This window comes from Genypterus blacodes, unplaced genomic scaffold (genome assembly GCF_046128005.1).
Source record: "Genypterus blacodes isolate CSIRO-AG114 ecotype Tasmania unplaced genomic scaffold, CSIRO-AGI_Gbla_v1 ptg000030l_1, whole genome shotgun sequence".
In the NCBI taxonomy this organism is placed as follows: Eukaryota; Metazoa; Chordata; class Actinopteri; order Ophidiiformes; family Ophidiidae; genus Genypterus; species Genypterus blacodes.
Genome location: NW_027466843.1, coordinates 4,184,041 through 4,211,720, shown reverse-complemented (window position 1 = coordinate 4,211,720; position 27,680 = coordinate 4,184,041). Strand labels below are relative to the sequence as shown.

At 46.2% G+C, this 27,680-nt stretch overlaps 4 protein-coding genes across 4 annotated transcripts; all 4 read left to right on the top strand.

Annotated features, from left to right (window-relative positions):
• The first annotated feature begins 1,790 nt into the window (after positions 1 to 1,790).
• On the top strand, positions 1,791 to 19,309 carry LOC142994653 (protein AF-17-like). The gene is made up of 20 exons (XM_076145452.1): positions 1,791 to 2,142; positions 3,746 to 3,825; positions 3,924 to 3,978; positions 4,316 to 4,425; positions 6,945 to 7,048; positions 8,495 to 8,588; positions 9,434 to 9,541; positions 9,651 to 9,737; positions 9,856 to 10,012; positions 10,335 to 11,219; positions 12,098 to 12,297; positions 12,403 to 12,517; positions 12,799 to 12,865; positions 13,110 to 13,258; positions 13,867 to 14,049; positions 14,153 to 14,229; positions 14,367 to 14,737; positions 14,833 to 14,938; positions 15,311 to 15,508; positions 16,206 to 19,309. The coding sequence occupies exons 1-20, from the start codon at positions 2,034 to 2,036 to the stop codon at positions 16,239 to 16,241; spliced, it is 3,291 nt and encodes a 1,096-aa protein (XP_076001567.1). The 5' UTR covers positions 1,791 to 2,033; the 3' UTR covers positions 16,242 to 19,309.
• A 239-nt stretch (positions 19,310 to 19,548) lies between these two features.
• Positions 19,549 to 21,565, top strand: LOC142994654 (CDGSH iron-sulfur domain-containing protein 3, mitochondrial-like). The gene is made up of 3 exons (XM_076145453.1): positions 19,549 to 19,748; positions 20,472 to 20,588; positions 21,126 to 21,565. Exons 1-3 carry the CDS (start codon positions 19,665 to 19,667, stop codon positions 21,312 to 21,314), a joined length of 390 nt encoding a protein of 129 aa, XP_076001568.1. The 5' UTR covers positions 19,549 to 19,664; the 3' UTR covers positions 21,315 to 21,565.
• Positions 21,566 to 22,041: 476 nt separating this feature from the next.
• cwc25 (CWC25 spliceosome associated protein) lies at positions 22,042 to 24,971 on the top strand. Its single transcript, XM_076145816.1, has 9 exons — positions 22,042 to 22,214; positions 22,675 to 22,847; positions 22,947 to 23,183; positions 23,278 to 23,347; positions 23,496 to 23,644; positions 23,866 to 23,938; positions 24,064 to 24,281; positions 24,379 to 24,546; positions 24,653 to 24,971. The coding sequence occupies exons 1-9, from the start codon at positions 22,197 to 22,199 to the stop codon at positions 24,762 to 24,764; spliced, it is 1,218 nt and encodes a 405-aa protein (XP_076001931.1). The 5' UTR covers positions 22,042 to 22,196; the 3' UTR covers positions 24,765 to 24,971.
• Positions 24,972 to 25,522: 551 nt separating this feature from the next.
• psmb3 (proteasome 20S subunit beta 3) lies at positions 25,523 to 27,623 on the top strand. The gene is made up of 6 exons (XM_076145451.1): positions 25,523 to 25,674; positions 26,304 to 26,488; positions 26,633 to 26,740; positions 26,887 to 27,064; positions 27,252 to 27,346; positions 27,472 to 27,623. The coding sequence occupies exons 1-6, from the start codon at positions 25,672 to 25,674 to the stop codon at positions 27,518 to 27,520; spliced, it is 618 nt and encodes a 205-aa protein (XP_076001566.1). The 5' UTR covers positions 25,523 to 25,671; the 3' UTR covers positions 27,521 to 27,623.
• Positions 27,624 to 27,680: the final 57 nt, after the last annotated feature.

The window sequence follows — 27,680 nt, the reverse complement described above, 5'->3', positions numbered from 1 at the left end:
CACGCCTTGCTGCTGCTACAGGGTGTGAACTTCATCCAGCTGCCACATTATCTGTCCTCTCCATCAGAGCCAGTTCCCTTTTTCTCTCTTTGGGTTTAATGAGAAGTGACACTTGTGAGGGAAAATGTCATCACAGCTTCGTCTCCATATGTCAAAGTTAAAAAGCCCAGTCGTCTCTTCCAGTCATACCAGTATGTTTGATTAATGTGTAGAGAAGGGCATTTCTCCTTAAAAAAAAAAGAGAGAACCTGCCGACCAACATCATAAAATTCCATTTCCATCATCCAACGGGTTTGGTAGTAAAGTTTGACTCAGACAGCTAAGACAGAAGTCATAAAGCAACAATGTCACAAGCACAGTGGGAACAGGAGGTTTCTAGTGACATCTACTGACAGGATTATAGGAATCAGCTTGACAGCCAAGTCAAAATGAAACCCAATCTGATGTATTTTCACTTTGATGACAACACACATTACATTATCCTGACCTTGAAAACCGCTATAGAATCATATAGAGGTTCAGTAATGAGACCTCGAAACAAGGCAGGTGAACCGACAGGCAAACCAGGAATTGAAACTTGTGTCTGTCGTGGCATTTAATTGTTTTGACTGCACTGGTGTGAAGTTTGGATGTATATAAGAACAAAGTATAATAATAAAGCACATTTAAAATAAGTTAAATAAATAAATATTAACCTACCTTCAAATTGGAATTCAAATCACCCACCAGTCAAAACACCCATTCCACACAAAATCGTTAAATTAATTAAAGTAATTTACTTAAAAAGTTACTTCATAGTAAGAGAGAACACCTACAAGGTAAAAAATTATATCTCCTACATTTAAAAATCACTGTTAGCTGACCTGTCAGACAGTTCCCTATTCATTATACACAATACTAATATTCATTATACACAGTTTAATGAATATTATCAATGAGAACAAAACCTGCAGGACTCACGTACGAGCTGTCACAAAGGTATTAATAGCCAGTTATGGAAGGAGTTTGATTGCAGGATAAAAATGAGGACCCAGCTGACTCAATGTTTGACATGAACCTCCCATAAAGACAGGAAGTGTGGGATGGTCAGTCACATGTTTTATGGAACTTTCCCATCTTCCTGGGATTTTGGAAAGACAGAATAATAATTAAAATAAATTGGCTTTCGCATCTCTCTCGCATCTCAAACTCAATGGACTCAGATATTGAAACAAGTAGAAGAAGACCTGAAAGCAAAGATACAATGGAGGATGGAGACCTTTTTACAAATATGGACCCGTTACATTGTAATTGAGACTTGGAATGCTTAGATTTGAACATAAATATTATGGGAAAACACACCAACTTGTCATCAATTGCTCAATATTGTTCGCTGTATTTACTTTCTTGAGGAATAACTAAACTAACTTCATTAGGTTATTCATGTTTCCTCCACTTCCACCCGTAGCACGCACACTGTATGGTGAAACAACATGCAATTACTTCCGAGCCTGATGTTCTGTAGCCTTCCAGAAGATGGCGCTGTTTAATTAAATAGCCCCTGAGAGATGCAGAAACAGTGTGCCCAGCGGTTTTGGCAGATTCATCCACATGTTTTATTGATCTAACTAATAAACTGTTTAACAAAGTAAGAGCAGGTGAAGTTTCTCCCCCGCGTTTATAACAGATAAAAGCTCGATATTAAGTGTCTGGGCGTATAAATAAATGTAATGTAAAAGATAAAAACAACAAAAAACAACAACTTCCCACCTTAACTGTGACTTTTACTCAGACCCACAGGAGCAGATGTGAGCATGCGCACTGCATCGCCTCTATGGGGACGAGGAGGAGGAGGAGGACATCACGGAAAAAGCGTAGCAGCAGCACCACAAACCCCCGCGCCGAGATTTCCTCTCTCCGCTCCGCACCGAAGCGGGGCCCCACTGCTATGCCCGGTGCGGCGTTCACAACCCGCCGGACCGTCGCTTGACAGGCCTGGGCGAAAGGACTGTGCCGTTGCCGGGGCAAAATAGAATTCGTCTTATGGGAGCAGCATGCGGGAAATGGTCGGAGGTTGCTGCGTGTGTTCAGACGAGCGAGGCTGGGCTGAGAACCCGCTGGTTTACTGTGATGGACACGGCTGCAGCGTCGCCGTTCACCAAGGTAACGTTCAACGCTGCGACCGCGGCGTTAACCGGGGCCGCCGCGGAGGAGAAGACGGGCGGGGGTGGGGAGGTAGAGGAGGGGAGGGAGGCTTGGTAGGTTGGTAGATATATAGGTACTGGGTTCGGTAGCTGCCTACGTGCGAGTGTGTGCGTGTGTGTTTGTGTGCGTGTGTGTTTGTGTGGGAGGAGAAGGCGTGTTTGTTGTTTCTCGCTCGCTGCCTCTCAGCACACTTGATCATCAGACAGACGGGGCTCAGTCGACATCGAGTCATCATCGAGTGTGTGGTGTGTGTATATGTGTGTATGTGCGTTCGTGTGTGTGAGTGTGTATGTGTGTGTGTGGTCCATTTGGGTTCAGAGGCGTGTTTGCGACACTGCCCCGCCTCCCATGTGGCCGGTCTGCTTTTGGACACTGTGTTACCTTGTGTCCACTTGCTTTGTTGTGTCTCTATGCTGAGAAAAATGAACAAATCGATGGATAGATTCAACATGTAGACAAGTATTCAACCATTATTAACAACAAGTACCCTTTGTTTACTACTACTTTCCACTGCTACATATACCTGCACCTGTGTTATTCAACTCCTTCAAATAAGTGAAACAGCTGTATAACTCTCCATGAGGTAACACACTATTCTAGCTCTTGAGTAGAATTAGTAGCATTGCAATCGAGTAAACATGTTAAAAGTACTGCGATTGAAAATTAAAAACTTATTAAAAACTCCCAAACTACACACAAGAAGCATCTCAGTGGGAGAAGTGATGTCGTTCTTCTTAGACTCGACCTTACACCTAAAAGTGTGACTTCCAGGTGGAGAGGCATGAGGTTAATGTCCATCAACAAAGGGGCGTGTCACTTGTAATTGGTCCAGCTCAGGTTGCTGTGAAACTTCCCGGTCCAGGTCCAAGTTGTATCTCAGTCCAGATGTGGACCGGGGTCTAAGTATTGACGTAAGGAGTTGAAGGATTACATCATCCTTCAACTCTTCAAGCTGGATTTTCTCACCTTGTTGGTCTGGGTTTTCCAAAACTTAAAACAGTAAATATAGATGTTGTCTATAAGTCAGGGGGGTAAGTTATAAGAAATTCCTCTAGCAGCACATCTGTGCGACATGATCATTTCTGGTAAAGCTTTCCTTTTATGATAAAAAGTGCACTGTTGTTATAATACAATGTCACAAGGGCTGTGCCACTGAAAAGCTGCATGTTCATGAGCTGCATGTCACAGGAGAGGCCAAAACTTAAATAATTTAAATAAAGTGACTAATCAACTGAATTAGCTTAAATGTCATTTTTATTGATCACAAACAATTTTCACTTTTTACAAATCTGTCACTGTGACAGATTCAGAGAGATATAGATGGAGTAAAAGAAAGTTTTTACTTACAGGTTTAATGTAGTAACAAATATGACATGACAGATAAAACAAATGCATTATTGAAAACTAAGGTGAAAAGAGTCAAGGTGACAGGAAAACTGGGTCAGATATGCTGCACATTATTAAGCAACCGGGGAGCTCTCAGTGGAACCTAGAGCTTCAGCGGCCATGTGACAAATACGGTATCAGTAACCTTCTCTGTTTGTGTGTGTGTGTGTTTCAGCGTGTTACGGCATCGTCCAGGTTCCCACCGGGCCGTGGTTCTGTCGGAAGTGTGAATCACAGGAGAGGGCAGCTCGTGTGGTGAGTAGGAAAACCTGCAACAGTTCTGCTCTTATCTGCTCCATCACACGGTGTTTGACAGCTGACATCAAGCTCTGCTCTTTCCCTTCATGCCCCAGAGATGTGAGCTCTGCCCCCACAAAGATGGTGCTCTCAAGAGGACAGACAGTGGAGGTAAATATGGAGCTAAAACTCTAACCCAAACTTAGTCTGAAACTACAGCTTTGATCGCCCAGAGTAAAATCAACAGATGCTGGGAAAACACATCTTCAGATTCTAAATTCAGTTCAGTAATAATATAACTTTATTGTATGATGTTCATGTTCCTCACTTACAAGTTTAAAGAGCCACTGAGTTACACAGGTAATACACAAGCAGGCAGGTATCAAAGACACATCATGGCAGTATTGGAGGCAGTGGAGATGTACTGTAAAGGATCCCAGCTGTAGATCAGGCGTGTGGTACTCCACTGTCCATGTGTTGAACGCTCATTGTTTCTGCTCTCCATCAGGCTGGGCCCACGTTGTGTGTGCACTCTACATCCCCGAGGTGCAGTTTGCCAACGTCCTCACCATGGAGCCCATCATCCTGCAGTACGTCCCACATGAGAGATACATCAAGGTACTGACACACACAATATATTACCCCCTCCCGTGTTCCTTGACCCTTCAGTAAAAGTGTCAGAGCACAGCATTTTGTCCTCGTCCTCATGATGTCATCAGAGTGCTGGGACACTTGCATACACTGGGCTCAGAGTAGGGAGCGCTTGATTTCAGAACTCAGGAAACATGTGGCGCTTGTGTCATAATTTTTCCCCGTGTCACTATTGCTCTCTACACCTACAAACACACACATACACACACACACACACACACACACACACACACAAGTGGAGGTGACAGTTTGGTGCTGGCGGTCTGGAAGTTATTAAAGTTTAGGCAGGTACACCTATAAAGTCAATAATACACCACGCCCTTTGTAGCATTATCAGTTTCATCCGTATGTTTAATTTACCAGGTGTCACAGTAACTTGCTGGCACAGGTTCTCGTTGTACCGCTGTAATTATGACGTATTAACAAATGAAACGACTCACGGTTGCTGAGGTTCCTATCGTTGCTGTGTATCCAGCCTCGTCTGCGCTCCCACAGGCCAAAGCCGTGAGCGATACACATTACAAAGTGTGATATCAGTGGATTACATCTCGAGTGGACTGAACAGCCTGTGAGATGTGTGTGCGTGCGTGAGAGCGTGCCTGCACGTAAATGTACACATGTGAGTGTTTGAGTGCCCTGGTTTCGTATTACTGTGTCAGCTACAGTAAATTGTATGCAGCTTTGCCCCGTCAGAGCCATTCATCCCGATTTCTGCTGCCTGCATTCCTGGACAGCGTTACAATGGACAGTGAAAACTTGAGAAGCCACTCTTCCTTTTCGGTGTATTTATGTCTGTGGCCTTTCATTACATCGCCGACATCCTATGAGGGTGAAAGAGAAAAAAGGGGTAGGATGTGTGTTGGGAGAGGAGACAGGGGGAGAAGGAGAGAGAAAAGCGAGACAGAGAGGGCTAAAGGGAAAAGGTAAAGAGCCTGCTGTTCCTTTGTCCCGCACCTGTTCCTAGGCCTCCTCCGCCCCCCCACCACTCAGCCCCTTTTCACAGGGGAAAAGCCGACAAGAAGTACAAAAAGAATTGTGTGCGTTTGCATCTGTGCATAGTCGACTGTGCTTGCAATTATTTGTGTGTTTGATGTGCATAGCTACATGTCACTGACGGAAGACCGACGCTCCCCTTTCAGCCAGGATGCGAGAATTCCATCCCCGGCTCTCTCAAAAGCCATTATTTCCCCAAGTTTTGGCTGCATGATGGATTTCTTAGCTCGCTGTCCTTGTGCGCTCCTGCTGCTTTTCAACAGGAATGAGAAGAAAATGTGAAGGAATGTAAGAAGGGAAAGAAAGGAGAGGAACTCTAGCAGCATCTTGGCATCAAAGCTCTCTCCTTGAAACAGATGCACGTGCCCTTGATTGGGAATTTCCTTCCCTATACATCTGGTCAACAGTTTGGTGTACAAAGCAGGAAGCACAGAACTGATCTGAGTGCTGCATCTCCCTGCAGCATGGGTCGAGAATCTTTAGCTACACCTTAAGTCCAATCGAGGAGGGTTCGCTTCTCCTACATGTTCTGTTTACATGAACTATCACTTAACGGCATGATGGCTGAAAGCAAAAATGAATGGTATGTCTAAACGTAGGAGTTGACGCACAGAATCTTTGGTTGGTAACTGAAGCGCAGGAGGAAAACAGCTCATTACTGACGCACATCATCTGTGACAAGTTGTGTACGACATAAAGGCAGTAGTGTGACAGAAAACAAGAAAGTGAGTCTTTAAATGAACACAGTGTCATGGGTTTCTGCCTTTTCTGCCACATTTGTGCACTGCAGGACCTCACGTCTCCCATCAAAGGGCAGTAGACTGTACACACACACACACACACGCACAGCCTCCGAGCGCCGACCCCCCCCTACATCTGTTTTGTTTGCACCTCAACACTTTGGAGTATCTTGGAATTCTGCATTCCACCCAACATTTCCTGTAGCTACTAATCAGACATGCACAGCAGCAGGGAAGAATGTCAGAGCGTTCCTCCCTTACACAGCTTCTTCACTTCATCCATATCTGTAGGAGTTCACACACGAGCAGTCCTCTTAAGGTTATTGGGTCCAGACTCAAACATCAATGATTTTTTTCCGTTGCTGATTCACTTGTGTGTGTGTTTTGGTTTTGTTATTGTCCTGTTGCGTCGTCTGTCTTGTATTAGGCTTGAAGTGATGGACCACTACCCTGACATTCTCCCGGGAACATTTCTTGTTAAAAACTCCTTTCTTAAATCTTAAATTCATCGTTCCTTCAATGATTCTAAGCCGTGCAGGCCCCGAGGCAGCAGAAACCAGCTGCACCGTGGAGGAGAGTGTGCATGTCCGCCATAAAAGTGTTACAACCACTACAACTGTCATGCTGGTAGAAGTTAGAGAGTCACAAACACATCACTGTTACGTCGTGGTCACAGTTGAGCACCTCGGGGCCGTTAAGTTTGATGTACAATGTGTTTATTTACAAATGTCTTGTCGGTGTCTCCCTCGGCAGACGTGTTACATCTGTGAGGACCACGGCAGGGAGAGCAAAGCGGCCTGCGGCGCCTGCATGACCTGCAACAGACAAGGATGCAGACAAGCCTTCCATGTCACCTGGTAAGTATTTAGCTACGAGTGTGTGTGTGTGCGTGAGTCTGCACACGGATGCATCGTGCGTCCCAAGCCTGACATCCTGCCCACAACCACACCAATGACCCCTTGGAAATATAACAACATGTCTGAGCTGAGGGGCTAGAAGTGATGAAGGACGCACAGAAATCTGCTCTCTGTCTTCTTTCTCTGTCTGCTTCTGACATGAAACGGCTCAGCGCTCACAGCTTGTGTCATGGAAAAGAGAAGTACTACTACAGTTGCACTTTGGCTAATAGCTGGAGGGTCTTTAGCCACAAATGACCAAAGCGTCCACTGTAGATTGCTTCATTTCATTTTCCAACCACATCGTTTCCTTTTTCAAGCAGTTAAGGAGGTAATAGTTGATTTTTGGGATTTTCCTTCATTTTTATAGTGTAATATAACCATTTTCAGTCAGCGTGCACGGCGGTGCTACGGCAGAGGAGGGTTATAGTCTTTCCACATAAATGCATCACAAAGGTTTGAAAGAGACTTGAAAATGAATGAACAAGGAGCCGTTTGACAAAATATTTGTTGACAAAAGACGGATAGAGGTTGAGCTGATAAGAATGATCTTCATAACTTCCTTTATCCGTCACAATTTGAGATCAAACACTGGCAAAGACATCATTATTGTCTGCAGTAACTCTTCAGTAATGCGTTTTGGCTCTCGGGTTCCTGAGTCGGTGTGAATTTAAACCAACGAGATTGATACTTGTTGACTAATGTGAGAAGATGTGAAAGCGTAGGCAGAAATGTAAAGAATAATTGAGTATTAAACGTCGCAGTGTCATTTGTACTCACAGTGAATGCACCTCACGTCATTTTGTAAACCTGATGATGTCACAGTTTTGCTCTTCCCTCACTCTTTCTTTCACTATCTGGCCTGAAGAAGAATCCCATCATTTTGTCTCCCGCAGCTGTATTTTGTTTGACCGTCTCTGCACTTCTTCCCTATCTCTTTACATTTCCATTCATCTGCTCTGTGTCTGGATTTTGTCTAGACTGCAACTACGGCCACACAAAAGTGGACCGCGGTCAAATCAAGGCGGGCGCTGCGGATCGGATAGCAAAAGATTTCCGTGCGCAGATATCTGTCATTTAATCCATCCTGCCGTGATCAATGACAAAAGCTCTCACATGACACGGATCACGTCCAGGTGCAGCTGGGTGTGTGCGTGTGTCTGTGTGTCTGTGTGTCTGTGTGTCTGTCTTGTCTTAACACTGCCATTGTGGGAGGCAGTGGCTCAGTGGGTAGTGCTTCTGCTTGGGAACCGGAGGGTCGCTGGTTCGAGCCCCTGCCGAGGTGCCCCTGAGCAAGGCACCGAACCCTCAAGTGCTCCCCCCTCTGCGAAGGGCGGTAATGTAATGTAAGTCGCTTTGGATAAAAGCGTCTGCCAAAATGATCGTAATGTAATGTAATGTGTTCAGTGCTCAGATGGCTGGTCTGCTGTGTGAGGAGGAAGGCCCAGAAGCCGACAACGTGAAATACTGCGGCTACTGCAAACATCATTACAACAAGATGGTGAGGATGAGCGGCGGTGTGAAAACTGCCAAACACCTTTCTCACACAAAACACAGGAGAGAGAGAGAGAAAGTTCTTCCATACACACTTTGTTGTTGATCTCTTTACCGTCACTCAGAGGTGTCGTTTCATTTTGCTTTGACATCTCTCAGCAAACTTTTAAGTGCTTTGTTGGACGCTGTTTACAAAGGTAATGAGTTTGTAACAATGTGTCTGTCTGTGCCACAAACCAGCATGTTAGCTCTTACATGTTGCATTAAACACTCATTAATGCACATTACTCCCACACACGGTTGAAGTTAAGAGTATTTCCTGTTGCTGATGTGTCATTTGGATATTTAGGCAGCATTCAAATTCACATGTTATACTTCTTGGAGTCCAAAGATGATGTGGTAGCAGTTTGTTGGCGTAGCGACAGACAGCTTGTTGGAGAGCATCAGCGGGTGTTCATTCATGTCACCCAGCAGCTCCAGTTTGTCATGTTGAACGCCCCAATGCCCGAGTCCCTAGATCTCATCGTGTTATCGCGAGTTCACTTTGAAGAACACGCCACTCTGCCCGAAAGCGTTTAAGTGCTGGCAGTGGAGTCCATGTCAGAGAAGGTGCTACATGTGAACGCAGACAGGACGAGCACCAACACAAGAGCCCCCGCCCCTCCCCCCCCCCCCCCCTTAAGCTCGCCTGCAACCGCACACATCTCCCCTTTTACGATCAGAGCCGCACGTCATGAAATAGGATTCATTTCCCTTTCATGGGCAGTTAGTTGTTCATTAAAAAAGATGTTGCCCAGCAGCTGTTCTGTGGATAACCTCTCTGACTTCCTGTCCTCTCTTTGGTTTGCACAGCAGAAGAAGTTGCGCTCCAGCGAAAGCACGGGCGGCTCCTTCAGCCATCCCAGAGGCCGCTCCAGCTCTCCCTCGCTGGACAAACACCACCACCACAGGCAGAGGAAGGTAAGCGGCTGAGCGCGGAGGCTTTTCTATAGGCGGTGGGTTTGTGGATACGGAGCTCCGCCTTCTTTCCATTCCTGAGTCCATCCCTGAGTCCTGTGTGTCTTTTCAGAGTCATAAGGACAAGATAAGGCAAAAGGAGCGCCACAAGAAGTCCTCCGATACCCTGGGCTCTGCCATGACCAGCACCATTGATAAGGTACAAACTTGCTTTCACGCAGACTGAGGTGGCAGAAGCCTCGGACGTGTGTTAAACGTAAGCACGTGACACAAATAGAGAGTGAGCATTGGAATAAACGCTCGTCTTCCCCGCGCAGATGCAGCTCACTTCCTCCGGTCACCACGGCAGCAAGGACGGCGACGGGAAACCCAAGAAACTGAGCTCGCACGTCCACGGCCACCGCTGCAAGAAGCCGGGAAGCACCGGCAAGAGCTGCTCCTCATCCTCCTGCTCCTCCAGTCCGTTTAACACAGGTACTCCCCAAGGAACGATGCTGGGGCCTCAGGAGAATGTTGAGCCACGACACAGCTAATTAGTATTATTAGTTTAGATTAGTTTAGCTCGACCTGAAATTTGCTTATTGAGTTGATCCTTTGCAAGATTCTGTGGGATGTTTTTACTTGCTTACTCGCTACAGAAAGATAGATCTTGTGACACTCATCGTCTTCATCTCCACGCCTGATATTAAGTCTTACAGGTCGAGTCTAAGAAGGTGTGTTTGTGTTTGTGATAAGCTACTGTGCGTGAAATGTGTGACAAAAATGAAATATGTCTTCTCTCCATGTTTTCCCCGAGGTGGCTCCCTGTCCACCACTCAGGATTTCCACCAGTTCTCCTCTTCCTCCCGCCTGGAGCGCGACCACGAGCGAAGCGCCGGCGGCGGCGACGACCACCACAGTGGCGAGGAACGAAAGGAGCGCCACCGCAGGCCAGCGGTCCAGGAGGAGCAGGAGGAGGACGGAGACAATGGAAAGGAGGAAGACAAAGATGAAGAGGAGGAGGAGGAGGAGGAAGAGGACAGTAAATACCACAAGCCGCCGGCCCTGACCCCCGCCGACGGCCCTCTCGCGGCGCCGCAGAGTCACGACAGGTCCGAGGGCAATTCCAGCCCTTTTGAGAACAAGGTCACCATCTCCACCTTCGGGTCCATCATGCGCATCACCTCCTCCTCCGGCCTCAGCAGCAGCAGCAAGATCCGCAAGATCTCCTCCTCGGGGGACTACAAACCGTCCAAGTCCCTCTGCAAGCCGTCTCACCTGAGCACGCCCCCTATCCTGGAGGAGGCGGACAAGGAGGACAAGGCCACGCCCCCGCCGCTGCCACGCGAGCGCAGGCACCGCGGCAACAAGAAGAGCCGCCACGGTCCAGGACGCCCCCGGGGCAGCAAGAACCGAGAGAGGCGGGAGGAGGAACATCACCACCACCATCATCACACAGCGCCTCCTCCTCTTCCTCCTCCTTCTCTTCCTCCTCCTCTTCCTCCCCCTCCTCCTCCTCCTCCTCCCCCGCCTGCCTTGACGTCCTCACTCTACCCTGGCCTGTCGTCCGTCCCTCACCCGGCCTTCCCCTCCACCTTCCCTCCCACCACCACCACCACCGTTTCCTCCTCTTCCTCCTCTTTCTCCTCCTCCTCTGCCAGCAGTTTTTCCACAGGCCGCGGCAACTCGCTGCTCGGCTCCGGTGAGTCTCAACAGTGGGCGCGTGCAACTGTGTGTGTGTGTGTGTGTGTTACTGTGTGTGCGTGTGTGTGTGTGCGTATGTGCGTGTGTGCGTGTGTGTGTGGTCGCCCTCTGGCTTCCTGTGTGCGCTGACTCTGCCACAGAACCTCGCTATCTGTCTGCACTTTGGTGTGTGTGTATTTGCAGCTTGAAACCTTTTTTTTCCATGACACACACAGGCGTGCCGAGTCAGCGGCGCAGCGACGCTTATCTGTTCATCAGCGTCGCACTCGTGACTGCGAGGGAGCGACGGTTTGCTCCGGCGGCTTCATTTCCATGTCACACGCTGCGTTTCACACCCAGGCCGTAGTGTAATCTGAAACCCCGCGCGTCTCCACATTCTTCATCTCTTTCACCTCCCCAGGTCGCCGCGTTCTCTCTTGTTTGCTTTTTGCGCTCGCTCGCTCGCAACGATATCTCAAACAAACGTGTCGACAGGTCGCAGTGACATATAGCAGAAGGTCGGGCCGTAGGTGAAGGAGCTCGCCGTCTATTTGTTTTTGTGTTCACAGCATCGCATTGACACTTGGAAGAGGTTCCTTGATTCGAGAACAGCGCAGCGAATTTGACTTTACTTCTACCGTGCCCGTGTTATGTGCAGCAATTAAGGCCACGCCCATATTTCTTCATCCAGAAATCTTGGCCTCCCTCAACCAATTAGCACCCTTCTCTGCTCTCTCTGCTCTCTAGCCGAGCGCGTCAGAGGCAGAGACGATGTTTGTTTTGCGTGCGGCGGTAGGTTTCCTGCCCTAGTTAGAGGTCGGGTGCCTCGATTGCGCACACGTATGAAAATGTCATTTATTCACACCTCCCTCTCTTTCTTTTCCCCCCCCCGTTCAGGAATCTACTCTAATCTCAAGGACCCTCTCACGCTGGGCGGGGGCGTCTGTAGCACCCCTCTTTCTCTGGGCGGGGGCGTGTGTAGCACCTCCTTGTCCCTGGGAGGGGGCATGTGTAGTACCCCTCTCTCCTCAGGACTCCTTTCATCCCACGTCTCCTCGCTGTCTCTTCCGTCAGTCAACGCTGTCTCAAACACACAGGTACAGATTGGGATTAACGCTCAGAGTGAAGCCGGTGTGGAATCTGCACCATTACATCGTTGCAGTATGCGTTTTGTCCTTCACGGGTTCTCCTCTGTCCCGCAGGTCCATCCAGGGTCGAGCGCCTCCTATAGTCTGACCTCCACTCAGCCTTTCAGCTGTCTGTCCACAGCTTCCACACTGCCGCCACTACTGAGCCAAGCCCAGACCTCACTGCCAGGTACGACGACAACACAACACCAGGAAAAAGCTGAGGCGTGGACGGAGATTTGCATTGGCGTATTCGCATTTGCTTAGAAACCAAAGCCGAACGCAGCGTCAACACTCCAGCATCGGCCTCTATGAGGAAAAGCTCTCCGGACACAAATCCTCTCTTTCTCAGTGTTTTATTCATGTAGTTGTTGTTTTGAAATGTTTGCACTATCATTCAAAGAAACAAACCACACTCACACAGCCTTGTTGATGTTCTAATCTCGTGACTCATCTTGTTTCCCCGCTCAGAGTCTGACCTCGATGACTGTCGCTTCCCGTGTCAGGGGAACTCACCGAGAGAGAGCCTCTCCTCACAGTATGTCTCACTCCTTCTGATGTTCCATTGTTAAGGTTGGATGATTTTACACCAACTGGAATCAGATTCTTCATTGTGCTTACGGTCTTTTCCTGTCATAAATGACTGGAAACTCTCAGCTGAGCACCGAGCTAAGAGACTGAGTCGTTTAGAACATGTGCCTCATTCCCTGGGTCTTAGTGGTTGGCAGCTCTGACTATTCACCACTTTTCTCTCCCCTCTCCCTTCTTCTCCACTCCTCCAGGTCTCCCATGAGCTCCCTCCCTCTCCTGTTCGACCACAGAGACGGGTTCGGCGCCGTGGTCCGAGCCCGGCCGGAGAACGTCCCTCCTGCCAGCTCCCACATCGAGCTCCTGCTGGAGAAACACGGCAACGGAGAGAGGGGAGTCAACAGTGAGTGAGGCCCGAGACGATCGCGAGGGCGTAATGTCACGCGTGTTACCTTTGCATTTACACAAATCCCGGCATTAAGCCTGCGTTCGCTACGGCCGCCGTTTGTAATCCCTGTACACCTCTGTACAGACATGAAGGAGGGATAACCTGGTGCGTTGACAACATGTCGCTGTTAGAAACGTGTCGCTTATAGAATCCATTATGTCCAATCAGCTGCTCCAACCCGTCACCAGCTGTGTGAAGGGCATCAGCTGGGCTTAAGTTCAATCATACAGAATAAATGGCTCGGCGTTCCAGCTCTGGCTCCGCCGCTAGCTCCGGGAAATGGAAATTATTGTAAAATATTGTGTCACGGAGGCCTCCAGGGACGAGCGTTTGAGAGTAATGAGTGTTTAGTGCTGTAACACACTGCCAGAAACGAGACAGGGAGGAAGAGCGGCTTTCTTCTGCCAGGCTGCCTGCTCAGGTCACGTTGCTCTGTCAGCTACATTGAAACTCCTTAAGGGAATTGAAGATGGAGTGCAGATCTGATTCATACGTGAAGACAAATCTGTTCTTCTTACTCAGCCCGACCCCTCCTGTGCTCCCTCCCTCTCTCGCTCCTGTAGTCGTGGAGATGCTCCAGTCGCTCCACTCGCTGCAGCAGGAGAACCAGCGTCTCCAGGACCAGATCCTCAGTCTGACGGCCAAGAAGGAGCGGCTGCAGGTCCTGAACACGGAGATGGCCGTGCCTTTCCCTCCGCAGGTTCTCTCCATGCACGCCCAGATCAACTTCCTCTCGTCCGTCCAAGGTCACGCTCTGCTCTTTCTCCGCCTGCCCGCCTGCATTGCGTTGCGATGAGATGAAGAATGCGTTTTAAAGTGTTGCCTCTTTTGTGCTTCTGCTTTCTTTAGACCCCCTAAGCACTAACAAGAGCCCTCTGTCCAAAAGCTGCTTCCTGAATGACACCTCCTTCATTACCTCCTCTGAGGTGAGAGCATGTGCATCCTTCTCACACTTCATCACACAGAGAACACAAGATAATACTGAAGCATCTTGAGTGCTTTTTGTGAGAGAAAGAAGTATTTTTCCATTCTTTGAAACATACTTCCCATTGTCTGTGTCCAGGAACTCCACTCGGGTAGTCCGTCCCGCAGCAGCTCCTCTCTCTCCTTCCAGAGCACGCCGCCTCCTCAGCAGAGCCCCGCCTCCTTTGGCCAGCCCCTGCTGAACGGACTGAGTCGGGGTCTCAGCGACGGCTTCGGTTCCATGGGCCAGGCCGGCGGCTCGGCTCTGCCCGTGGTGGGGGGGCTGATGGCGTCCCTGGCAGGAAGTCCTCAGCTGAACATGAACGGCGTGCTGGGCGGCCTGAACGGCGTCATCCAGTCTGCAGCAGCGAACGCTCCTCAGCCGACGCTGCCGGCGCTGCGGCCGCAACCTCCTCCACTCAATCCACAAGCTCTCGCACAGAGTTTCCAGCTTCCTAAGAGCGTCAGCCCGTAAGGACGGACTAGAAGCACTTTAAAGACCTGAGCAGAGTGTGTGTGTGTGTGTGTTTGGACTGATCCCACTGTTTTCTGTGTTTGTGTGGCAGCTCGTCTCTCCTGTCGGAGCAGCAGAAGCAGCTTCTCCTGGAGCAGCAGCAGCAGCAGCAGCAGCAGCAGCTCCAGCAGTTTCTCACCTCTCAGAACTTCACTCCTGTAATCCATTTTTTATAGCTTTGCTGATTTTTCGATTGATCTATTTCTGTCATTGTTCATACAACCAAGAGTATTTTTAGAAACCTTGGAGGTCCTGGCAGAAATGTCTGAATTTTCACACATCAAATTCTGTCAAGTGAAAGACTGTCTTCTCTCTCTCTCTCTCTCCCTCTCTTTTCCTCTCTCTCTCTCTCTCTCTCTCTCTCTCTCTCTCCCTCTCTTTTCCTCTCTCTCTCTCTCTCTCTCTCTCTCTCTCTCTCTCTCTCTCTCTCTCTCTTTCTCACTCTCTCTCCCTCTCTCGCTCGCTCTCTCTCTCTCTCTCTCTCTCTCTCTCTCTGCCTCTCTCTCTCTGCCTCTCTCTCTCACCCCCAGGAGCAGCAGGTGGTAGTTTGTCAGATGCTGCAGCAGAGGCAAAGGGAGCTCCAGCGCCTCACGCTGGCCTCCACCCCTGGCTCGCCCATGATCACCCAGTCTCCCAACCTGCTGTCATCAGCCACAGCCTCGCCCTTGCAGGGCGGGCAAGCGAACAGCCTGTTTGGCCTGCAAGACAACGCACTTCACAAGCCTGGCGTGAGTCACACTGCGTCACTTTCCGTCTGTTGGTTAGTTTGCTGGATTTATCAAAATCTGTAGAGGAAATTTGGTGAAAAAGTTGAAGCATGGGTGAAGGAACAAGTGATTTTTATAATGGGTCTGGATCCAATAGCACCATCATGTGGTCATATGTAAAACACGATGTTGTGGCTTATAACTCAGGAACATCAGTCAGAGAAGCAACATTCCTTTAGTTTACTGAATTAATATGGAAGTAAATGAATTCAGTTTACGCCTTTTTCTGCCTAAACACATCAGAATTGTGTCACATAAATTTCTATCTATCTATGTTCCGCCTGTTCTGTCACAGCTCCTCCTATAGATTCCATCCAGTCGAGCCTCCAGGGAGCGTGGAGGCCTCTGGATTCACACAGCGTCACTCAGCTGTTGTGTTTGTTTGTTGTTTCTGACACAATTTTTGAAAGAGGCGTAGCTCAGTAAGACAGAGTGAGAGAAAACACAACGCTTGAGAGAGAAACCCCGCCCACGTTCACAGCACAGACACAACTTCGTCTGTGTGATGAGGGCCTGGCAGCTCTTATGGGACACACAGCTCATTTCTTGGAGAGTGGACTGTTTCGTCTTCATTCTTCTTCATTGCTGCCTGAGGCTAAGATACACAAAGTTTATTACCTCTACATACAATATAAACGTCTGTCCTTCTGCTTTTCAGGCTGCGGGGGAGAAGAGCGGCGATAAGAATGGCTGAGGCGGACATCCAAGACCTCTGAAGCGGTCTCTCTCTCCCTCTCCCTCACCTTTATCTCACGCCCTCTTATATGAATGTATAACGGGATGGACTTTCACGTGAAGGTGAAGTTGTTGGTGTTGTCTTTGTATCAGAGGTTCCTCTCCTAGTTTGTTTGTGTAGGCAGCTTTCAGAGAGCATGGAAACAGTGGTCTCTTCTTAAATTGCACTAATTTGTTGGCTCGACCCATGGGGCTGCGTCGAGCCAGAGTTCCTGCTCGTCCCTGCAGGTTTCTGGTTTTAACTTTGGTCAGAATGTCAGAATGTCCTTTTTTCTTGTCTTGCCGCGTCTCGAGCACTGACCTCTGATGAACCCCCTCTCCTCCCTCTCCTCTCCTCGGCGTGAACCGGTAGTTTGCATCCAGTCGGTCCTCTCTAAAGGACTTTTACAATCACTTTTGTCACTTCCTCAGCTGTCTTCCTGGATATTTTGTCTTCCTTTTGTTTTCTTTCCCCCGCCTCCTCTGTCATCCCAACTTCTGTCTGTACTGTTGCCTCTCAAAGGCTCAGACCGGTGTAAAGAATCCTCCCGCTGTTTTCCCTGTGTGGGTAGTGACGTTTTACAGTAAGGCTACTTCTTACAGACTTATTTCCATCCGTGAGAGCTTTGAAGGCTTATATTGTTTCTGTTTTGACTGATTTTTGCCTGGAAAATGCCCCAGATTGTAAAAGGAACAACTTAATCCGAACCGATTTGTAGCTGGATTCTTTTCCCTCCAATTTAAACCCAAAATGAAGTCGATGTTTCCTGCGGCTTGGTTACCGCAGCAACCATCGTCGGGTATAAATACCTACCAAATGTGCTGTTTGTGACAAATCAGCCAAACAAATCAAAGTTGCGCAAAATACACAAAAAAAACCCACGCGTCCAAACGGCTGCGCTGCCACCGTCAACGCCACCGTCAACTATGTGAGCGGACCACCAGTTCTTAATGAGGACTCCCTTATCTTTCCAGTTGCTATGGAGATTAAACAAAGCAAACCAAACCTTTGCAAATTGTAAGTAAGACATGAATTGTTGTTCCTAAACGTGTGCACTTTGCATGGTAGTAGCTAACATCAACATAGAACCTTACATAGGACGCTTGGTACTTTACTAGGCCACTAGGGACTGACAGGTTTTTGATTTGTGAGTATTTTGCACTCGGTCCTCATGTTGTTGTTGTCGTTTCTTTTTTATCTCAAACAGATATTGTTTTCATATTGCCAGCTAGTTGTTCTTTTAGCAATACTGGATAGATAATATGCCTTAATGATGCTAGATACACAGAGAACCCCTAAGCCCAAAGGCTTCCTCTTCTCTTTATATTTCTTTGATAGTGTTTTTATACGGGGGGAACATGGAGGGTTTAGTAACGTGAAGCACTCTTCCTCAGCCCATTTATACTTTTGATAGCTAACCGATGATTCCAGGAGTTGAAATGTGTGAATAAGCGTTTAGTGATCACTCAAGTGTCAAATCCTCTTTTGTATGTAAATTGTTTGTGTTCAGATGCAGAAAGGTTTTCTTTTCTTTGTGCTATGAGAAAGGAGGACTTAGCAAAGACCACAGTATACTTCAAACCACCACAGATAGAAGGATGAACTTTTGTCTTTTATCGTTTTGATATCTCCCTCAGGCTGTAGTTGTCGTCTAAACATGCCGTCGTCAGCCAAACCTGAATATTTTGACAGTAGAGTTCTTTGAGCTCGTCTGTTCATATTTGGAGCAGTTGTGGTCGGTGGAGCTGTCAGAGGAAGAAAAGACAAAACGTCACAGCAGCCCATTGCAGCACAATGATGAAGGCCTGAGGAGGAGATCTTTGGGCCCTGAAGGTTTTGTGTCAGAAGTATACCGCGGCCTTAAATCCTGCATGGCGGCGGTGTCATAGGAGATGTTTGAGCGGGAAATAGGCGACTATCGTGTAAACTATGGTGAAAGTGCTGTCTCAGCGGTGTATGATTATTAGTGTAGCTGTTATCAGCTATGATTAGACAGTGAAGCGCCAATGTTGTAACAGTTGGCATTCGCTGTAAGTTCATAACATAACCCACTTAGAGACTATGATAAGCTTCTCTGTCCTTTCAGTACACTTAAGCATGTGATGCTCACGTACTAACTCTGTCCACTCACTAATTCAAAGATTATTTCCTCATTTCATCTGTTTCTTTCTTTAATAATCTTTCTTTTTTAAGTATTTTTTCCTCACCTCTGTCTTCAGTCTTGAACATGATCTCCCATACATGTGATATCATGAGAGCTAAACTGTTTTGTTTGTAGTTGATGTAGGTGTTGAAAGGAACTTAACGCGGCTCACTAGTCGGTGATAAATACTGTAGCAAAGACAAAAGGAGAATGTTGATGATGTTGACGAGACGTGAGCCAACAGATCGACGTGACTCCCGGTTGGAGGTTTGTTCTTAGCGACCGCCTGTGTGGAGGTGACGTCCAACCACGAGCGTGACTGAAGGACTGACGCAAAGGATTTTTGGAGCATTTTTTCCTCATGTTGCACTGGGGCGTTTAAGGCCCAATTTTGAATCATTTTTTTAGCATCTTTTCAATTTTGTTGGAATACGAGTTGTATACTTTAATATGTTTGTGTAAAAACACATTTGTTGTTTTAAGCTTTGAAGTTTGGGTAACCAAGATAATCCATGTTATGAATGTCGTACTGTGTATCTTTTATGTATTACAACATGTTAAAGCACTTAGCTCTGAATGATGTTTGGTGGAGAAGGAGTTATTGAAATAGGATTTGCATGAAATGCAGTGAAGTCTCTCAAGTGTATTGCTAAATACCAAGTAATAACTATGCATCATTTTAAATGCATCGTTCCCTGAAAAAAAAAGAAATTAAATGAAATAAGCACTGAATTTTAAAAAGGACAAGCACGTTGTCATTGTACAGTGTATTTGTTTGAGAGATTTGATCCAAACGAATTTGACTATTCAGATTAAAAAGCCCTGTAAAGTATTTTGATATTTTTGTGTGTAAAATTAAAAGGACGGATTAAGACGGCTTTTGTCAATAAATGTATTTTACTGAGTTGTCTCTTGACTTTTGGATGACTGATAAATTGTTTTGTCAACGGGCTACACATTCTTGAAAAAGGCTTTAATAATAATACTGACATAACTCACAAAAAGCTAGTTTCTACCGTGCAGCACTTGAGCTCGACATTCAATGTGAAGTGAAATTAAAAGGTACAAAAAATACATAAAGACCGAAGGGGAAAGTGGGCGGGGCGTGGGGTTGTTTACATTGTGACGTGATTATGACTTTTCCATCGTTGTCAGTCGAGTATTTGGCTCAAAGGTGAAGCACCGCATTACTATTACGCCACCCACACACTCTCCCTCTCACACACACACACACACACACCTACCTCAACTGCCTCGAAATGAATTTAGCGATGGCGGTACGTAAAGGATGTTTGCAGAGCTTGAGGCGACCTGCGTTAGCTTTTCCTTTCTCCGCTTCAAAGGTAAGAACAGTTTAGCTGTTTACTTTCTAACTTCTATCTGCTTATACACTCTGTTTTCATTCATACACACCTTCTGCACCAACGAGGGCAGACATGCAGGCTAAGCTACTGTGCTAAACTTTGCAGTGTTTTGAAAATATTCGCACTTCCGGTATCAATAACTCCAAATCAAACACCTTGAAACGCACAAATTAACTATTTCCATATTGTCGTGAGGTAAGTAGGAATATATAAGTTAGTTTTTACGCCTTTCCCACGGTCCTTTGACACTCAAATGTTTTAACTAATGTATGAAACACAATATCATAATGAATTTGCTCAAAAGGCAAACTTAATGACGTATTTAATAAAATTTAAACTCGACCATAACAACTTTATTTCATGGGAACTCGAGGCTCTTTGTTGTGAACATCGATTGCTGTTGTCCATAAATTTGTCTTTGAATGAGTCCTGATTTGACCTGGTCAGACTTTTCCCTCTTCCAAACCTTAAAAAGGCTTCAGCTTCAGCCTGTTGTGCCATAATGATAAGATAAGATATAAGTTTATTATCCTGAGAGGAATTACTGGATGATGATGTCATATCAGATGTGGGGGAATGATGGAAGTGTTTCCAGTTGGAGGGAGTTTACACTGAACAATAACTACCCCCCCCTTCTGAATGAGCTATTAGGCCTTAACCCTGTGTGACCTAATGGTGCGTTCATGCCACATGTTGTTCCAGGTGCAGTGCTGCCTGCTGTCCTCTCAGCCCGTCGCTGCGGCTCGGATCCCATACAGGGTAAAGGTTTCTGCGGGGAAACGGTACTCCTGGTGTGCGTGTGGACACAGCAAGAAGCAGGTGAGACACTGAGGCTCTAAGGGTTCAATCGGTGTAAAGAGAAAGCACCGCAGGCCAGTTTGTAAGCTGTTTTAGGGACTGTTGACTGGATGGAACTGATATTGAGCTTGTGATTGATGATTCATGTATCATAATGTATAAAGACGAGAAATCACACATGTAGGAATTGAATAAATTGACTATTAAAGCTTAATGTGATATGAAACAACATAAACGCTTGAGGCTTTACTGTGTCAGGGGGTCAGCTGGATTTATTTATATTTATAAATTATTATTTATCATTTTTATTGATTTATTTTATTTTATTTTATTTTATTTTTTAGGCTTTGTTAATTAACCACAAGAAAAAAAAGTTCAGTGATCCGCTTGTTGTTTTTTGTCATTTACATTTTGCTGGAGCAGTAAAGTTTGTCTTTGTTGTTGCAGTTTTAGTCATTCACTTTCTCCTCCAGCCTGTTTGAGAGGATCTGACAGGAATATCAGGGATGATCTCTCTAGATTAATGTCTTTCCCTCCACTTGTCTTCCTCTCTGTCAGCCTTTCTGCGATGGAGCTCACAAGACCAAATCGCCTGACATCGCCCCGCTTCGCTTCACCCCTGACAAAGACCAGACGCTCATGCTGTGTGCCTGCAAGCAAACCAGAAACGCTCCCTACTGCGACGGCTCACATTTTAAAGTCATTTTCCGAGATTTAGTGAAGTCAGTGAAAAGTGTGTTTAAATGAGGGGCAATCAGAATCTCTACCTGATGTTTCAAACCCAATAAATACATGTACTGCTTCTGCTTATGACTGTTGGCAAGACATAATCAGAATTATATTTTTCTATGTAAATCATATGAATTGTGATCTTGTAACAGTTGAAAACATTTTGTGTCAAAGACATTTAGAGAAGGTTTATTGTCAGTTTTTGTTACTGAAATTAGTCATTTGTTTATGAACAGTACTGTAATTTGCATCGATTGTTTCTTGCAAATAAAACAACATTAAAATGTAAAGGATATGAAAAGCCCCTTGTGCATATGTTATACGTCATGAAGCCATTTAATAGTTACAGAATTCTTTAAACCTTTTGTTTAGCCTTGTAAACGGATCCGTATTCCCTCACAGCCGCACCTCCATCTCTCCAAGCGATTCTCGTCAATGGTCACAGCTTCGTAGCTCGACACTGCCATCTCCTGGTGAATCTGCGTAGTTATTACGTTATACTCAAATCTAGCGACAACAACAACAAAAGGATAGAAATCTAACTCACTTGACTAGCAATCGCAGCATTGTTGACAGAGAACATAGTTATGAGGAAAGTACAGAAACGATGTTCATTTAAAACTTAGTTGAGGGTCGAGTATTACGTCACACCCAGGTCATCCGGAAGACGGAAGCCCGTCACGACAGAAAGCTATAGTTTACCACGGCACCTGAAGGCACCAGGGCAAGCAACGAGCGGAAGCGGAAAGAGAATTACGTAAACGGAAATATAGGAGAACAACACACTCAAGCCTCGCTAGCTCCATTTTCGAGCTAGATTTCAACCTTTATACTTCGTTAATATTTGAAACATTTGTCTATTTACATTTTGTATTGGAGTAACCCAACAAAGAAGTCAAGATGGGTGGCGGAGACTTGGTAAGTATGAGTTAGTTTAGCCCTCATACGACGCTTAAACACCGCGGGGCAGCGGAGAGATCTATCTGTGTACATACGATGAGATTCGATCATTCAAGTCTTCTTTGCCGAATAAAAAGTTTCCTGTTCAATTCATCATCTTATCATAGATCTATATGCATTTGCCAGGACTATGGCGTTATGTTGACATGTTAGAATGTATTATTATCGTCAAATTAACTTACGAGTATGTAACGGAATTCCAATCTAATCAATCGATTATTTGATCAGATTTGACAAACAAAGCACTGCTCAGATGAAATAAGTGGTGTATGGCAACATGTGATGGTTGTTTGTCATTGTTTTTTATATTTTTCTGCTTTAAATGATCTCTAAATGATTTGTTTTGCAATTTGCAATGCTCAAACCCGCGTTGTGTTACTGATACAGCATCTAAACCTGTCCCTTTGTTTTCTCCCAGAACTTGAAGAAGAGCTGGCATCCCCAGACTATGAAAAACATCGAGCGGGTCTGGAAAGCCGAGCAGAAATTCGAAGCTGAACGCAAGAAGATCGAGGAGCTTCAGAAAGAGCTGAAAGATGAACGAGCTCGAGAAGAAATCACGCGATTTGCAGAGGAATCCGGCTCCATTAAGTTAGTTCTCTCTCTCACTTGAACAAGAAATGAATTTGCCATTTGTTAAAGCTAAACTAGTCTATAATTTGCATACTAATCAGTACGTTTTGACAACAGAAAGAAGGACGACCGGCTGGACTGGATGTATCAGGGTCCCAGTGGTCAGGTCTCCAGAGACGAGTATCTGCTGGGTCGTCCCATCGATAAGCAGATCACTCAGCAGTTCGAAGAGCCTGAGAGTGGCCCGTCCACCGAGACCGGCCTCCTTCCCGGGTCCATCTTCAGCCCCACCACACCCGCCTCCAACCTGGACCTGGCTGCCAAGATTAGGGAAGACCCCCTCTTTGAAATCAGGTAGGCAAATCACTCCCATGTTGGAGTGAAGAGCTGAAATCGTTACAGTCACTCAAAGACCAGGATGTGAGAGTTTGATTGTGTTGGTGTTTAGGAAACGAGAGGAAGAAAAGAAGAGAGAAGTCTTAACTAATCCAGTCAAGATGAGGAAAATCAAAGAAATGGTAAAATGACTCACCTACCCATTGAGTTAATGACAGAAGACAATTATAAAGTTACAAATGTGTTGCCGGGTCTTTGTGGAGGACGGAGAGAGACAAAGCCCAAGATTTATTTAGCTCTAAGGGTTCACGTGACTCTGCTCTCTTCCAGCTTCGCCAGAACCTGCAAAAGAAAGACAAGAAAAAGAAGAGGAAGAAGGACAAGAAAGAGAAGAAAGACAAAGACAGGAGGAAGGAGAAGAAGCACAAGAGAAGGAGCACAAGTTCAAGCTCAGAGGAGGGAGACGACAAAAAACGCAGGTGTGTGACAAATCTGTGTATGGATTCTGTTTGTTTAAACAGTTTGGCTCATCGACTAAAGGAAGTCTGCATGTGAGTAGTCACTGACAATCTGTCAATCAGAGGAATACCAATTTAAAAACAATAATGGGTTGTAGTTACTTGTCCCATAAAGTTTGTTGTGCTTTAGTTTTCTACAATAACAGTGTTAACGTCTATGCTGTGATGTTTTCCTCTTGCAGGTCGGATCCACGAGATGAATCTGCAGCAAACGGCGGATCTCGTTTCCATCATCTTGCAGGCTACGGGCTACAGGTCAGTGTCTCATCACACCACTCATGTGTTCATCACGTGGACACATGACTCAAGTTTAGGTCTGTGGCTCATCTCTCATTGGAGGAGAGCGCTACAGATTCTAACGGTAAACTCCTCTCTCTCAGATCCCCGCTGGCAGACATCAGCAGGCCTCGGCTCCCTCCCATCACGAGAGGAGCCGACACGAGAGGAGCCGCACCCGATCTCCTCACAAGAACGGCAGAGGAATACACTCCTCCTCCTCATCCTCATCCTCCTCAAACAAAACAGACAGAAAGGTTCAGCCCAGAGGTCCGAGCCCAAAGAGAGATCGATACCACAAACAAAGGAACCCCGTATCCAAGTGAGAGTCCAGTAACTACAACCACTGACTGTGTTTACATAAACTGCTATCATCCTTATTTACTCTATCCTTACATCTTCCTTCCTTTGTGGCGCAGGAAGCTGTCGGCAGAAGAACTGGAGAGGAAGAGGCAGGAGATGATGGATCAGGCCAAGCAGAGGGATGACGACAGGGAGAACAACGTGAAGAGATACAAGAAACAAGAGGAGCAAGAGAAGCAGCGGGAACAAAAAGCCAAGCACGAGCGCCACGCCGCCTTCATCCAGTAAGTTACACACCCACACACACACACACACACACACGTTAGGGAGGACGATTCCTCTGGACGTGTTCCCGTTTATCTTAATTTTGCTGAACCTTCTCTATTGCAGCAACATGAAGCTGGAGAGCGCTGCCACCTCTTCCTTAGAGGACAGAGTGAAGAGGAACATCCACTCCATCCAGAGGACAGCCGCCTCTCTGGATAACTTCATGAAAAGATGAAGACCGATCACATTTCACACAATCGCCGTATGAACTCTGGGAACACAGCCGGCCGCATTAAACCTACTAACCTACCTGTGTCCTGGTCCTTCCTCTAAGGAAGGGAAGGAAAGATGCTACGGCCGGCTTCAGTCTGCATCTCCACCCACGACTTTTATTTTGAAATGCTGATTGTACAGGGCTGTCGTAATTTATATTTCTAATAAAGTTAAAGGTCTCATTCCTTGAAATTTACCCTTCAAAACCAGTACAGGATTGAGATTTAGGCGACCTGAGCTTTGTACGCTATATTTTAGTTTTTATAACAGGATCTGCTTTTATCTCACATGTTTTTTTTTGTAATATACATTTATGACTCAGTCTGTGTGTTAAGTGAGTAGGAACTGTATTAAAGAAATGTATTTTCAAGCTCCTTAACTTGATTATTGTGGTTTTGTTCGTTAAGTTTCAAGTCAATCAGTTTTGATATTTTTGATTTTCACAACAAATGATCATAAATGACCTAAGTTAGACCTAAATGTTCAAATATAAGACGATGTAAAATAATAATAATAATAAATGGTATCTTTATTCAGAAAGCTTCAGCTCTGTATGATCATTTTATGACGCTTACTTTATTACAATCCCAGAATTTGTCGGTAAAGTTAGTTTCTATTTCACTTTTCTTCGCTTCAACCAAACTATGTACGGACCGGCTCGTCACTGCGCTCTCTCTCCAGTGATGCCGGCGCGCGCTCTCCACCCAGCCAATGAGCGTGTCGCAGGGGGATGACGTTTCGCCAGTCACGTTAGTCTGAACCTCTGTTTCCAAATCGTGTAGTCACTGTGGGAAGCGAGCAGTCACTCCAAACGAGTGAAAACAAACAGTTTGGAAGTGTGAAGAAGAAGACACCACAGCGCCGTCACCATGGTAATCTTCACATTACGCAGTAGATAACGTTCTATGTTCTAGCAGCGGCGTTTTGTCCTGTAAAATAGTGGCATCAAGACCTGCTAACAATGCTAACGGATGCTAGATTGGCTACGCTATCAAACACAATCACGCACCGTCATCACGCTCAGCTTAAGCTCACTGTGTATCATTCAGTCTAGAGTTTGATCCTTCAAACTATGTCCTTTTGTACAGTTTTCATCTTTTTAATGTTTCAATTTCATACGCAGAAGTACCGACAGGAGGTGGTGGAGCTAACTCTCCTAGCTAACGTAGCTTGACAGGCCGCCGGGCTCTATTTTGACGCCTCTTTGTCGCCGTAGCTTTTCATTTCATCTCTTATTTGCCTGCCTCAGACGCGTTTTGCCCGTCTGTTCCTGCAGACATGGACCGAATGATCTAATGTATTTCATATACAACTATTTTAAACATAAAAGCAGATAAATGACTGAAGAAATGAACAGTTTTTATCACTTTCAGTCGTTCAACTTACTGAACTAAATTAAGTTCTAGTTCTTTTGCTTCAGGTGTTCGCATGGATTTTTGTCCTTTTATTATTCTCCAATTTATTCTTCAAACTCTCTCTCTCTCTCTCCTGTGTGGTTCAGTCTATCATGTCCTATAATGGGGGGGCCGTCATGGCCATGCGGGGGAAGAACTGTGTGGCCATCGCGTCAGACCGGAGGTTTGGCATCCAGGCTCAGATGGTCACCACAGACTTCCAGAAGATCTTCCCCATGGGAGAGAGGCTGCACATCGGGCTGGCTGGACTGGCCACTGACGTCCAGACAGTGTGAGTGTGCAGCAAGTGTGTGTGTGTTGGCCGTGTTGTTAAAGTGGCAATGAGTTTTTCTCTTACCCGCAGTTTGTAAGAAGTACCCTGGTATCAAGTGTGTAAGATGTCAACAAGCTGATTTTGCAATGTGTGTGTGTGTAGATCCCAAAGACTAAAGTTCAGACTGAACCTGTACGAGCTGAAGGAGGGGCGCCAGATCAAGCCCAAGACCTTCATGAGCATGGTGTCCAACCTGCTGTACGAGAAGAGGTGAGACGTTTCAATAAGCTTTCCTTTTCATGTGTGTGTTCTGTGAACCGCCCGCATCATCAGCCTGTTTAGATCTATTCCTATGGTGTTGTAGCGCATTAGCCTAACTAATAACCGCTCTGGTGGCCGTGTGCTGGTCTGATCAGGTTTGGTCCCTACTACATCGAGCCTGTGATTGCCGGACTTGACCCTAAAACCTTTGAGCCGTTCATCTGCTCCCTGGATCTGATCGGCTGTCCCATGGTGACGGAGGACTTTGTGGTGAGCGGCACGTGCTCGGAGCAGATGTACGGCATGTGTGAGTCTCTGTGGGAGCCGGACATGGTGAGTGAAATGCCTTTATTTTTCTTGACCTTTGTCCATATTTCAATACTTTAAAACTCAAATGCATTCCTATATTTGAACTTCTTTGCAAACTTGTCAGTGAGGTTCTTTAGTTCTGGTTTAAAGGATCCCAAAGGTTGTTACTTCATGACTTGTCTCACCTGAGAAATGTGTTTGTATGGTGCAGGAACCAGATGACCTGTTTGAGACCATCTCCCAGGCCATGCTCAACGCAATGGACAGAGACGCCGTGTCTGGCATGGGCGTCGTCGTGCACGTCATGTAAGTTACGGCGTACGATGCGTTATTCATGCAGCTAATGGCTCGGTGCAGGAGGATGACGTCGTCTTTCTAGTTTGGAGTTTCTGTGTTTGACGGCATTTTCTTTCCCCCCCACCCCCCGACAGTGAGAAGGACAAGATCACCACACGAACCCTGAAGGCCAGAATGGACTAAAGCTTCTGCTCCTCCCCACACTTCAGACACATTTTGTATAAAAGTAATCAACAATGCTTGTAGTCTTTTTCTTGATATTCAATAAATAAATGTTCAAACTCGACTTGTTTCCTGTGAATTAAACTGACCAACCTCAATCAGCGAAGGAAGAAGAGACTCA